Genomic DNA, 14740 nt, shown 5'->3' with positions numbered 1-14740 from the left:
AGGCTGCATTTTTCAGGCATCCTGGTTGAGATTTCTTAGGGTATTGTCAAAGGAAAAATGGTATTGAGACCATTATTTTTCTGTACAGAAAAACCACACACCGCAGGACTGGATTTTGCCTATAAAACAAATGAATGAAGGGACAAGTTAAAGAAAATAAAAGTTTTTGGAAACATTGAATGAAGAAGGCTTTTAAATCTCTCCCCCAAAAAGTAAATCCAAGGTTGATTGACCAGGTTGATTAGCAAAGCAAACTCTCTCATTAATATATATTGTGGTCCAAGTTTGCAAAGCAGAAAAAACACAAAACCCGTAAATAACCATACCTATCTCATGGCAGATGCATATGCAAAGATTATGGATGTTCTCTTAAAATGCAGTCATCAGTGTGGATCCCCCCAGTGACTATCCAGCACAGAAGACAAATTATGCTCTATTTATCACCTTGCTCTCTGTAAATTAGTGTAATGAGACTGATTTCTAGAAGTTCTTAGTGATACAGAGCACAAACATCCTGTTTTTAATTGAGATACACTAAAATGTTTTGTCAAAATGGTGACAATTAAAATGAAAAGCATGAATCAATAAATAATATTTTAATACCTCTATCTATGGCTCTTTTAAATCTGAAGATATTCCTAGAAATGCTGGTGTAATGCAAGCTTTCTATTTCCTTGATGCCTTGTAGGTGTTGGAATGAAGTTAACTGACGTTGGCATAGCAACATTGACCAAAGGGTGAGTGAAAAATTATTTCTCAACGGCATGGTTTTGCTTCACGCGTCAAACTCTCCACAGTGTAAATATGTTGGGGGAGGGTGCACTGAAAATCTATTTTTGGTTTAACTGTGGAAAAAAACAGTCTTCATCTGACTTCTTTTAACTCTTTTTGCTCATATTTATGGGAACCCTCCTTCAAGGGAAACATGTTCATTTAATTCTAGAAGAAAGGGGATATGCTATAGATTTTGCTTTGCTTTTCCTTTTTGCCTCCCTTAAAATAGGTTTATTCAAAGGGTATCTCAAGAGTGAAATCAAGGTCCCAGGTGACTTCCAAACAAGCCCCTTTACTTGGTGGTATATCAGCTAGAGGAAGGTAGGGCTGAAAAAGCAGTGCCAACACTGGCTCCAGCTTGGATTACAAGGGAGGACCTGGTGTTTGTGCTGTTGAGAGCTTATGACCACAGAGGGAATGTCTCTGAATCCAGCATGCTCTAACATATGTATAAAGATACAGGCCTTTAATGTTCTAACTTTCTTCCACTTCTCCTAAGCTTTTATTAATTAAAGCTTCTGGATATAGCACAAACAGAGCCATTGCTGGAAATAGGCAATGTAGGCAGTCATTCAAAGTAGCTAGCTGCTGGAAAGAGAGAGGTGGGAGGGGGGGACAGTAAAAGAGCCATGGTCCTCATGTCCACTTTATCTGTACTACTGCCTAAAAAGCTGGGCCAGCTACTGCTCTTCACTCTACTGAAAGAAGAGTCTGGATGTAGCATTTAGCACTGCGGGAAGGGACTGTCACCACCACCCATCCCATCCCCTCTGTCGCAACACGAACAGCAAACCTGTCCTCTCTAGTCTGTCTCCCAGGTTTGCCTGTTCCCTGTATCTCCCTCTTTCTGTGGCAAACGTTGTTCTCCCCTTGGAATGGCAATATCAGTTTTGCCTATGTTGCTGAGATGCTGCATAAACAGCAATTAAAATAAACAGACTTTCTCTGTTACTAGTGTAAATAAATTCTATTGTTAGGGAGTAGAATCACTGCATGAAATCTTGGCTCCATTCAAATCAATGGAAGATTTGCTGGAACTAGGATTTTTTGCACACAGAATTTGAATTAATCATGGTGAATTATTGTGGCAGGTCTGATACTACACTGTGTACCTGCAGAAGAATATTTTAAATATTCAGAGACCTAACTCCTGTCCTTCCTGGGTTATACCATGGAGCATAGAAGCAGTCGGGCTGGCTCTGTCCCATTGCCTGCTGATCTAATATATCAGACACTGGCTGCTTCTAGGCACTTAACAGAACCCTGAAAATATACATGATGAGCAACGTATGCAAAGCATTAGTGGGAATAGATCTATTTCATAGCCAGTCTGGTATTATCTTTTGAGCACCACCAGTATTTCTGGTGAAAAATTAGTGCTGTTTCATTTTTACAGAAAGAATATAAAAAATTACTCTCATTGATATTCTTATTCAGACAGAGATCTAACGCTTATTTAAAACATGCTAAATTGTTTTCCCCAATAGTATCATGCTGCAGTGAGTTCCAGTGATTTAATGCGTTATGTAGTGATATACTTCCTGTTACCAAGTGTATGTCATCGCAGAACATTCAGTAATTCAACTCTTTAATCATAATGGCTCCTTTTTTTTTTTAAACCAGAAAAAAGTACTTCTTCCAGTACTTCTTTCCTTAAACACATTTCTTTTCCTGTGACTATATATTATTCTCCTCCCGCATGCACACAAGCTGTGTTGTTTGTATTGTCACCATTCTGTTTCATGGCATCCTACACAGCTTTCCAGGTAAATGCCTGCAACAAGAGCTTTAAATTCATATTCTCTCATGAGAAACTGCTAGAAAAAAGACAGATCTGATCACATATATTCAGTCTTTGTACCGAATGTGAGTTTTTCTTATATTCCAGTGATACAGGAAAAAAAAAAAACTCACAACACATTTTAAATTATTAAACATTTGATGCCAGAATATTCTGGGAAAATTCTTAACATTTTCAGGCTGGCACTCTTTCAAAACTTAAATTTACTTTTCAACCGTGGATCCAAAGTGAAATTAGTTGAATTATTCTTGCATCATCCTGTTAGAAACAAAGAAGTTATAAAAATTTTATTTAGGCAACACTGTTCTCTGGAATTAGGAGATTTATGGAAAGGCTTTAATGGACGTTGTTATCTAGCTTACTGTGGGAAATTACTCCTATAAAAACACATCTTGGACTAAGGAAGAGGAAGGTGAAGTGAGAAAACGAATATGCAATGCAAGCTGTAGGAAGGATCACCTCAGTCAGACATTCCCTTCATAAACAACCTCTTACAAACGTCGAGTATCATTCCGTTTGACATTTAGCTAATGATAGTGCTACAAGGCAAGAGATTTCTTTCTAGTCCGATGTTTTCCTCTGTTGCTCACTTCCCAGAAAGGATACCTCTGCATTAGTATCTTCAGTTTGATTTTTAATGCAGGAAGCCTGGATGGGAAAAACAAACAAGTACACAGAATTCATCCATATTATAGGCTATTGCTCCCTTTGGTAATATGCAACCATACCAACGAGAGATTGTAGATCTTACAGGGTGGGGAGAACATACACAGTCACACTTGGCTAAAAATTATAGTGTGGTGCTGGTATTCTTTGACTGTATTGTTAGAGAAAATACAAAGACAATTTTTGAGTGTAATTGCCTATACGAATTCTAATAGTTAACCCCCCCTTGCAGAGGTAATGACCTCACTGATCACGGTTATGTCCTCTCTCTCAAATTCTTCTAAGCCTGTAGCAATACATCAAGAAAAGAAAAAAAAAAACCCTTAGGAAATGCTTCTATGATCCTTGGTGAATGGAAAAACATTCATGTTGTTTCTGATCAAAATGGAAATTAAATAAAATGCTAACTTCACTCTGACATTAAACTGTGATCAGGGGAAAAAAGAAACAGGAAAAAAATATCCACCACCCTCTGTACTCATAGTATAATCAAGCTTCCAAATAATCTAATGTCATGGCACAAACTGTTAGCGATGATTTTACAAAAGCCAATATGGCAACTGTCATGAATTATTCATGACCATTATTTCCCCCCCAATGTTTCGTGTAAACCAAGCACAAGAAACAGCACATATTAAAATTTTGTACATATATTCAGCATTGCTCATTGCCATTAATCTTTTCTTTTATTGGCCAGACTCGTATTCCAAGTCTACATGAAAATTTCTGAATGAGCATTTATGTATCCAGTGCCTTTATTTTTCCTCTGCTTCCTGTAGAAGTTGTGGAGAGATTGATGTTTTCAACAATTAACACTCTTCAAAGGAATTCTGATCTTTTATCCTTTCCATGTATGTGAGTTGAAAAGCAAAAGAACTCAAAAGCAAAGGGTAGGTTATTCAGTGCACTGAAGTAGATGCAATAATGTTTCTGTCACTAGGGGGAGAGGTTGAACTATAATCACAAAAGCCTGAAAAGTGTTTTTGATTTAGCCACTGGGGTGCACCAGAGTCAGGAAATCGATCCTTTAAATCAGATATTTAATGTGTTCTTTGCGGAACTTAAACAAAATAATAGAACACAGTGGCTGGCTTTTAAGGGCAAGCAGTGAGCCAATTTAGAAGCTGTGCACAAGTGCCCAGGTATGTAGCCGGAACGGTAAACACAAACACGAAGGAATGGGGAACGCAGTGACCCGCAGTCATTATGATTAAGAGGAGCATTGTTTGCCAAATACGGATCTGCAGGTCTGGTTTCAGGGCACTGACACGTTTAGTTTGGCCCAACGTGGCAACAGCAGGCATTGGGGAGTTTAAACGTGGAGCTAAATTTGACACCCCCCTGCTCAGAGTCAAGCAAGATTTGGTTTGTGCCCACCCCCAATTATTCAGATTTGGGAGACAGGAATTCTGTTGGAATTGGCTTTATCTGTCAGTCATTTAATCAGTGAATTAATAACCCATGCTGTGCAAAATAGTAGATTACTATTTTTCAAGGCTTGGACTGGTCGATAGTTCTATATTACGGAACACAAAGCGTATGAAAGCAATATATGGACCATTCAGTTTAGAAGCCGTTCCCTAATGCTGACCTCCTCCCAGTTAAACATACCACAAGCTGTAACAGCACAGAATGGTTTGAATTAAGCTTACAAGTCCTGCCACACAAGAACAGAGCTATGGTCATGAGGCCTCTGCAGAATAAATGGTACAGTCTGGAAGCACATGATAAGGAAGGCTCTGTGGAAGCAGTGACTAACAAAGCGCAAGCAGCTGGGAGAACTCAGATGCAAAACTTTGGTCTCACATCCATAGATTAATTTTTCTACGGTCCATTATAAGAATCGGAGCTGTTTGCACAGGGCAGAGCCAAACGAGGCTCATTCGTGCCGCTCAGCTTCCAGAATAGACAAGGAGTGATGCCTAGGCCACACCTCTAGCCACAAGAGCAAATGCAAACCTGTTATTTTAAGAGAAGGGAAATGAGGATGGCTTGATTTATGGGCAAAGCTAGTGCAAGAAAAATAATCACGTTATTAATACAAATGTTCTGGTCTCTTGTTTTGTTCACAATGTATTTATGCTCTTACCTCTTTACTGAGAATGCTTTTGGCATTTGCTGAATCCTAAAGCTAAAGCCAGTTAGCAAAGCATTCAAATATTCAGTTAAAGGGACTCTTACTCATAGTATATTCTGAGCACATGCTATTGTTTCTGCTCTTTCTTTAGATGTTCCTTTGAAGACATACAGGAAGTGACAAATACAGATATGAAAACAATTTATGTGGTTTATGAATATTTGCTCTTTAACTAGTTCAGATGCTAGCCAGTAACTAAATTAAATTCATCCTTTCCGATCTGGCCACTGATCTTCAGTATATAACTTTACAGATACTTCACTTGAGACATTTTGATTTTAAGTTGTGTGCTGAGTCCACAAATTTACAACTGCAGTCAGACCTCCTTGCATGAGAAGAATGTGTGCACACTGGAATGACAACAGTCTCCAGCTAAATTTAAGGAACCAGGAATCGAAGATTCTTTATAAAAATTTGTGACTAAATTAATGAGTTTAAGTTGTCCTTTATTTTAGTAAGTTCTGGAGGATCAATAGCTAATGCTACTGCAACAGTACAGATTGCTCAGAAATATTACTGGATATAAGAATTAGTAATTTAGCTGGTACACAGACTTCTCTTTAGTTCGCAGTAAAAGTGGACTTTTTTTTGGTGAATGTTTTCATGCCAAGATTACTTCCACAAATAAATGAATAATATCATATCTTATAGCACTTAAGCTTCCTGTAAGAGAGAAGAACACATGAAGAAATTTCTATTAGCTGCAACAAAATGGCTACCTGGAAAAAAAAAGTGAGAGAGAGAGAGCAAGAGAAAGAGTGTATGGTCATTTTGCAGCCACAAATTAAAGTAGCCATCAGTCACTGCAGTGAAACCTCTCACTTAACTTATAGCCCTGGAGATTCCTTATCATTAATATTTCTGCTGGTTCGGAAGAATACACCCACACAAAGTGCAGGAGGAATAAAGGCTTTCAATCAGTCTTGCAGCAGAAATGGAGAATTTCAGATATCAGAGCGAGCAGATGCTACCCAAAGGCTGTCTGCACAGAGCCTCATTATCTGTTCAGATACTGGCAGATGCATCTGTGTTACATACAGTGCTGCAGCATCCAGCAGTGACACATCATGACAGTGGAAGGTGTTTTAATGACAGCTGCTTGAATTATTTGTTGCCACTGGCATTCACTGTGAATTTAGGCTTTGTTTCCACAAAGACCCAATAGTTCGTTGAATATTCATGACAAGTTAATCAAAATCCTTCAGTCTGAGTTACTGCCCTTCGCTGGCAGTGTATTGCTCTGCTCCCACTGGTTTTTGGAATCAGGATCAATGCGTGATATAAAGAGAGTTTCTTGCTGAACAGAGGCAGGCTTGCCTGTGGGCGTTATGTTCTGCTGATGTGTCTGGAGCACATAGCTGACAACTCTAAGAAGGGAACTGAAGTATAAAGTCTCAAGTCTGTTACTTCCCCAAAGGAGCCAGAGCACGTGTCCTCCTCCTCTTGCAGAGCTCCAGGGTACAGTCCTGAAGTAACATGGTGCTCCTCTTAAACTCTCTTGGGGTAAACAAGCAGGTATCTTGGAGAGGAGAGAAAAAATATCTTAACCCTTTGAGGTTCATCTGGCTGTTTATAGCAAGCTAGCTGAGTGGTTTCTCTAGAGCATGAAGAGCTTCATATGACAAATAATAGTAAAATATGTTTGGATCTCTATTTCATTGAAATACATATTTAATATTCAAGAACTCTGACTTCCGAGAAGAATTTGAAACTAAAATGTAGCTATGAGAAGACAAAAAGGACTCCTAAATACATATAATTAGAAATCTGAATTCCAAAATAGCTTTTCTTACTGAAGTTAATCACTAGCAATAATTTCATTTCTGAGAAAATGAAGGTCTGCTGTCCACTTTACAATTATCTGCAACATCTTCATCACCACAGTTGCAACAGTTTGTCTGAAATCATTTAGGATCCTGTTTAAAAGCAGCAGCAAAGTCTATAGATGACCTCTTTTGGCCTAAAAGGGGACAATGGAGCCTGCAATATATACATTACCATTTTGGTATATTCCCAAATATGCAATATATATTACCTTTTGGATATGTTTGAGAAATCTTCAAATTTGCATTTCCACCAAAGAGGTTTTCTTCATCCTAGGGTGGAATTATGTGTTCTATCATAGTTTGACACACTGAGGTGTGTCCCATGTGGCCGTTTCAACTCGCATGGGATGCTAGGAAAGCAGTCAGCCTGAGGTTTCAACTTTTCTATTCCTTCTCTGTAGAGGAACCCTAGAAATGCAAAATAAGACAATTAGATACAGGTAGAGGCAGATACCATTCCCTTTCATTGTAAAGTATTTTATTAGATTTTAACCACTAGCACCATTCTTTTGTACAAGAAAATTTGGCAAATTATGTGGTAATAAAGAGGTTTATCTGTCAGACAGAGTTTGAACTTCTCAAGGCAGTACTATTTTCATTAGCACAATGTGACCTGTCTGCCTGAGGAAATAAGTTCTCTAGAATGCTGTGCAAGGACCGTGTTGTATTAATTAAAGTGCTAGATATTTTATAATTTGATTTTCATATAGTAGTAACCCGCAGCTCACATCTCAGGATTTTGTATGTCCAGTGAACCAAGAGAATAGGGTAGAACAGGTGCTTATTAAGAAAGGTACCAAGCAAGGATAGGGGCACCCTGGCCTCTGTTCTTCTCTCTTCCACACCCTGGTAATTTGTTTGACCAGAGTGACTCCTTTAAAAAGCAGGTGCAGTGTTCCTTGGGATGGGAGACACAGTGAGTGGTCACTAGCTCCGAGGGGCTGACATTGGCTTCTGTTTTGCATCTAAAGGCACTGGAAGGGAAGACTGCAGCCAGTGGCAGGGTAGAGAGAAGAGGGATGCAAGTGCTCTGCCCACTCCTTGGCTTTGCTAGCCTGCTGGAAAAGGGAAGGGTAGCGGAGGGAGGCATGGTGGTGGCTTGAGAGTTGTGCAGGCTAGATGGGACTGTCTTCTTGAGGAATGCTCCTTACATCCTTCTTCCCCAGAGGCTTGGCTCCTTCAGGTCTTGTAATAAAGCTTGGGTGAGGGAGGAGTGTAGCAGAGAAGTTGCAGAGGTATTTGGATCAAAACAGCTTGTAGTTCTGACAACACCTCCTGCTGCAACCTTGTCTCTTGACAGTAGCCCAAAATACTGTTTACAGAGAATGCTGTAAAATGCATTTCATTTATATATTACTGAGACTAAGTTAGCCGACAATACATTCCCAACAAAATGAAATGGAGAAGAATAGCCAGAACATAGGCTTCAGAACCAGGACTCTTAAGTCCTTTTCTTTGTTCTGTCACTACTAGCTACCTGGTTTCTGTCACCTCTCAATGGCTCAGTTTGATTATCTGTGAAAGAGAGTTAATGCTTCTCAACACAGCATGAGTGGAAGAGACTTGCTTAACGTTTCCAAGTTACTTGTGAGTCAACAGTCATACTCTACCTCCCCTATGCTGAAAGTAAATCTTGAAATTCCATTTGGCTTTGTTTTTTTCTTTGTTGCTACAGATACAAAGGTTTTAAAGGCAACTGCTCCGTTTCCTTCATTGAGCAGTTCAGAGTCCTTCACCAGTGCAATAAGTACTGTGCGATGCTGGGGTTGAAAGCTCTCCTATCCACTCATCAGAAACAGAGAAAACCAACATCCACAAAAAGCAAAACCCTGCCAAACTCAACGACTGTAAAGAAAACAGTGCCCAGCACCCAAGAAAGTAAGAGAACGGAGACTTCATTTCTTCGGAGCATTGAGTAACACTGGCCCAACTTGTGAAAACTCCTCTTGAGGACATGTAGTAGTGATAGGTGCTGATGACCTGATGGGGGGGATAACTTGAGTCCTTTGCCTTATGACATTGTTTTGAAGCCATTCTGATGCTGATGCCAGCAGCAAAGAAAGGAGCTGACTCTAGGACCCAGCTAGGTAAGAGTTAACACCAGGTTAAGGTTTTGAAGACAAACTAAGCCATGTGCCTGGATTATCTTGCAACCCTTCTGTACACTTATATCTGCACATTTTGAGTCTTGGACTTTGTGCATAACACAGGTCACTGGAGAACATCTTCCCTCATATGTGTTTATGCCAGTGACCCTGTGGGTTCAGCTGCTATGTAAACATTAATATATCTAAGATGCCACTTAGTAAAGGTTTTGCACTAGTCTTCTTGTTCAGGCTGTTCTAGAACAATTGCTTTCTTTACCAGATCTCTGCATGGTTGTGATCCTACTCCTGTGTTTTTTTTCCCCAGTTACATGTCATCTAATACAAGATAAAGCCATTGATGATTGTACATACCTGTCTTCTGTCCCCACAGAAAGATAGCTAGTATCTTTAGGGTTCTCACAAAGTGAGAACCAACTAACCACCAACCAGCTGAAAGCTGGGCAACTTCTGTGATTCTCCGTAGAATTCCTTGCTTCCCAAATACTTGACTATACTATTAACCCCATGGTGGAGTACTTTTGCACTTGCACCAACTCTGTTGTAGAATAGAGGTTTGGAGTCTCCATGCTGCTAAACAGCTACCATCTGAAAAAAGCCATTAGAGATGGAGGATATTTCAGTACCTTGCAATATTTACAATTAAAATACGCGTGATGGCTTTTCTGTGTAGGGTAGAGTTGTTTTTGAAGGAACATAACAGGTGCCTTGGGACAATACTTGATTGATAAAGAGGCATGATTTACCCAGAATGCCTAGACAGTGCTAGAACTGGAAAAAGATAGGGTTCTCCATCATACTTGAGAGCAGCTTATGTGAAGATTGGAAGCCAAAGGAGCAAACTATGCATGTTGGAGGACTGCAGCAAGTTTACTGGAGCTTGGCAGTTGAAAAGTCCATCCTGCAGTGCCAGACACTTAGAATACAACCACTGAACACTGTCAGACTTCTTAACTCTGAGTGATTACTAAATAAAATGTGGTGCCAAGAACCAATACTCATAAGAAGCCTGTAGTGCAAGAGTCCTATCAGTGCTGAAAGAAGATAAAGAGATTTCAAAGTAGGTCCTGCTTTGTATTGATAAGCTGTGGGTGCCAGCAGGAGAGAAACTGTTGGGTGGTAGCTGACACTAGGTATAGAAACTATCTGACTGCAGTGTAGATGTAAAGACCTAGGCTAGTCATCCTAGGCTTCCCTTACAGTCAACTGAGGTCTAGTCAATGGGATCTAGAGCAAGATTCAGGTCATCTGAAAAATAGTCATCTAAAACAGGTTAGATGAACTGTACCCAAAAGTGCCTGTTTCTCTCCATTGAGTGTAAAGGAAGCACAGAGCATCAGACAACTACATTGTAAAAGCCTAATGTTTCATTGGATGAAGCCCTCTAGAACTGTGAGTTTTTAATAGTTTTCCACTAACTTAGGCAGAGGAGACTGTTACAAAACATTATGGCAGAAGTTTGAATGGTACTGTAGTCCACATAAAATGAAATCCATAGATCTGAATCATGATGTTTATGCTCCACATATCCATGGAACACAGTACATTGGAAGGCTCTGTGCTACTTTCCAAAGAAAAGAAGATCATATTCATGTCCTCTGGCAACAAATATAAATGAATCTTTTATAATATTTTTCTCTGTGGGGAAGCCCACAGAGTGTGTCCCTATACACCAAGCCCATCGATGGACCATTAGTTAAGGACTCAGAGCACATTCTGGTTACGTTGCTATTTTGATGGATTTGCTATTACTGCTCAAAGGCTAATTGTGATTTTCTTGTTATTGATCTTGCGAAGTAAATGTGTATGTGGAGCATTATATAATAACAAGACATCATATTTGAATTGAATAGACATCTTTCCCAACCAAATTGGTTGCTTTTCCACTGCTCAGGAGTTTATTGAACATATTTTGTTTATTAATAGGCATATTACACTGCTGATGTATTACAACACTGAGTAAATCACAATTCTTGATTTTCTATCATCAGTGGAATTTCTGAGTGATGATAATAGGAAAACCTAGCAATACACTGTTTTAAAGCAATCATTTGCTTCTACTAGAACAAAAGCTTCAATTATAATAATGACACAAGATCCTGTTAAAATTCAGTCATTGCCCTTGAGTTCAGCTACAAGTGCAATTACATTGAAATAATTAGACATTAATTAGACAGTAGAGCTACCAAAAGGAGAAAAAGCTTAACTGCTTACCGCAGCTTAAAGATATCTTGACCAGTTTTAAAGCCTTGCTCAGTCATGGTACTCACATATCATTGTTCTTTGATATATCTAAGTGAAGTAGAGAATAGAGACTTTGCTTTTTATCTGTTTCCTTGTTACCTCTTCCTCTCTCACACTTGCTCAGCTTTCTTCTGCCCTCCTGTCTGTCTGTCTGTCTGACACATAGGAACTCTGTGGCCATAATATCTTCTCTATATAGGAATATCTTTTTTATGTAGGATCCTCTCACAAAAAATCCTCTGATTCCTTGCTGAAATTTCCTGGTGTTACCACAGTATAAAGAGTTTAAAATCCAGTAGTCTGACAGGATATTAAGAGAGCTGAAGCTCTCTTAATAAGGCACATGGGTGCATGTCAAAAACAGAAAGGAAATGGTGATTAACGTGACATATGTCTGCCCATGTCTAAATGTCCGTGTCAGATTTTAAAAAAAAGACTTTTTGTTAATAATTGCAGTCATTTGTAGACTGATAACTAGACACTCTACCCACCTTAATCTTGCTGTTATACAAGATACTAATATACTGTGAATCAGGAAGTATTTCCCAGCTAACTGAAAAATAATGAAAACTGAGCGCATTTAATCTCAACTTTATACAAAGGTCTGAGCTAAGAAGTCAGACTGGGAGGAGAAAGTTGATCCTATTAATGGCAGTTGACTTCAATGGCACAAGAAAGATTCACCTACTAGAACCATGGTTTTACCTTGATATACCTTTGTTTCCAATATGCATCAGCTGGATGTCTGCACAGACATAAGCAGTGAAATCACAGTTATCAGTAGGGTAAACAACATTCTCACTGGGCTCTAGATTTAATGGTCCATCGGGAAGAATGGGAGAAACATCTACCTATCTCACAGTGTTTTAATCTGAACCAAATTCTGTTTTTCGGCCTTTCACAAAAGGGAACCATTCAAGGTTTTTGTGAGCAAATTTAATAAATCTGTTTTCTAATCACAGAAAACACATCAGCAAATCAGAAGCTAGAACCCATTTTTTAAAGGAACGCTTCCAGGTTAATTCTTGCTGCTAGCAGTTGCATTATTACATTAATAGATGTTCATGACTACACACAGAATGAATAAATTGCACTGGGTCCTAATAGCAGTTTTAAAATGTTATGCTTTTCATAGGGCACCACTGTAATTTAGGCTGATGAACTAATGCGTTGTGATTTAAGTTCTATTACACAGACTAACGGTGATAAAACACTCAAGAATGGAGAATCAATAAAGCTTCTACAGGATGTTTCTTCTTCAGAAATAATCACATGAACGGCTTATAGGTATTGAGTTTTTAAATGTGTATCTCCCTCTAGATAAATTGATGATTTTTACTTATTCTTGCCCAATTTTTAAGTGCACTAGCCCAGCTCCAATGGTAATATTTTCAAGAACACCAAAGGGATTTTAGAGCATAGGTCCACATCCACAAAATATTGGGCACATAACACTTAAGATGATCTTTTTTTCCAAAATGTGTCTTGAATACTTAGAACGTCATTGCTCAATAGAAATTGGCCTCCTCAGTCCCTTCCAAAATAGAACCTCAAGTACTTTTGAAAATTTCACCCAAACTTTCAGGAGTGGTCAGATGCATCAGTAAATGAATCAGAGTACCTCAGTCCTCCAAGGATTCAGGAAAAGAGCTGGTCTTAAGCTTTTGAAAAAACAGACAACAGAAAACAGACTGTTTTGAAAAAACAGTGCAGAGTTGCTGGGAATCATCTGTAGACTCTGGTTCCAGCTTTAGGTCTTAGATAACAATGACCCCCACAAGGAGAAAGTCAGTTGGTATAGAAAAAGGTCAGTCTTGCCCTGAAATATGGGTAGATAGGTCTGGAGTGCAGAATAGTTGTTTGAGAAAATTTTAACCAAAGTGACTGTAGCATTTTTTTATCCTCTGCGGGAAGATAGATCCTTGCCATAAAACTTAGATTATTCTTCAGGTTCAAGTCCAGAAAAAAAAAAGCAAAAACCAAAGTGCTAAGTTTTAGGATTTGAATCTCTCTCCATGACTGACTAGCCCTGGGTGAAGAGATCATGGCAGCACTTTGATATGTATTCCCAGCCCTTATGCACACACTCCAGGGGATGCAGCTTCAGAAGGGAGCTGATGCATTTCAGATGTTGTGCCTCTGAATGCTTATTGACTTGAAGGAGACTGCAAGATGGAGGACACCATTAGAAACCAGGCAGTATGTTCCCCAATCCATTCCTTACAGACCATGTAGCAAGAGAAAATTGACTGGCTTCTCTTTTGTAAGCAGTTCTTATTCAGGGAACTTTTTAATATAACTCCTGCAGCTTAACCTCACATAACCTAAGAGTAAACTGCAGGGATTCAGCTCATTATGTCTTTTTTTTCCTCTCTCTCTCCTAAAGAAACTTCGGTGTATCTGTAGGTGTTGCAAAGGTCATGTAGCTCTACAATAAAAGCCTCAATAAATGACTTTTCATTTTGAGTTTTAAGAGCACAGTAGTAAGAAAATAATAGGGAGAGAGGATTAATCTACACCATTATCATCCTGCCACAGAGCACCAGGGGAAGGTTAGGAACTGTTTGCCCACATGGATGTTTGACTGAATATTTGAAATGGGTTTCCTTTAATACATTGCAAATGGAACCTGGGGAGCCTGTACTGCCCTTGCCCCACTGAAGTGCAAGCAGTGGTGGTTCATTTTTTGCATGTCTAAAAGCATGAATGCTGTGGAATAAGCTGTGATGACATTGCAAATGGTAGAACTAGTCCGGAATGACAGACTTTCAATCTCCTGCTAGTTCTGTTGATATCACATGGATATTGTGCTCAGGCAAGCAACACATGAGCCTCACTGAGTGGGAGGAGAGAAACAGCGTAAGATGTTCTTCAAACAGGAAAAATTGCTTTATCAGTAATCAGGAGAAGGGCAAGCAACACTGGTACAAGCTCCCTAGACAGCACTGCAGGTATGATGAGGGAGGGAAGGGACTCTCTTCATTTTTCTCTCAATCAAAGGTTGAGAAGAGAAGTAGCTAGCTGCAAAAACATTACCCAGATGGCCACGCAGACAAAGTCTCTTTTGCTTTCCTCCTTCAGAGCCAGAGAAAAGAGAAAGAAGGATTTCCTGTTCTCTTACCCCCCACCAACTCACCTTCACAAAGATTCCCAAAGATTCCCTCAGCTGTCAGCTATTTTCTCACCA

At 39.3% G+C, this 14740-nt stretch overlaps 1 protein-coding gene across 1 annotated transcript in view; it reads left to right on the top strand.

Moving 5' to 3' along the window:
• The window catches only part of ALPK2 (alpha kinase 2), a 46027-nt gene extending 32021 nt beyond the window's left edge, over positions 1-14006 (top strand). Inside the window, exons 9-10 of the mRNA XM_013945963.2 lie at positions 689-737; positions 8880-14006. Of these exons, the coding sequence (XP_013801417.1) occupies positions 689-737; positions 8880-9123 (293 nt within the window). The 3' untranslated portion in view covers positions 9124-14006. The remainder of the gene's footprint in view (positions 1-688; positions 738-8879) is intronic.
• Positions 14007-14740: the final 734 nt, after the last annotated feature.

This window comes from Apteryx mantelli, chromosome Z (genome assembly GCF_036417845.1).
Source record: "Apteryx mantelli isolate bAptMan1 chromosome Z, bAptMan1.hap1, whole genome shotgun sequence".
In the NCBI taxonomy this organism is placed as follows: domain Eukaryota; kingdom Metazoa; phylum Chordata; class Aves; order Apterygiformes; family Apterygidae; genus Apteryx; species Apteryx mantelli.
Note: the sequence above shows the minus strand (reverse complement) of the source record. Positions and strands in the feature narration are given on the sequence as shown.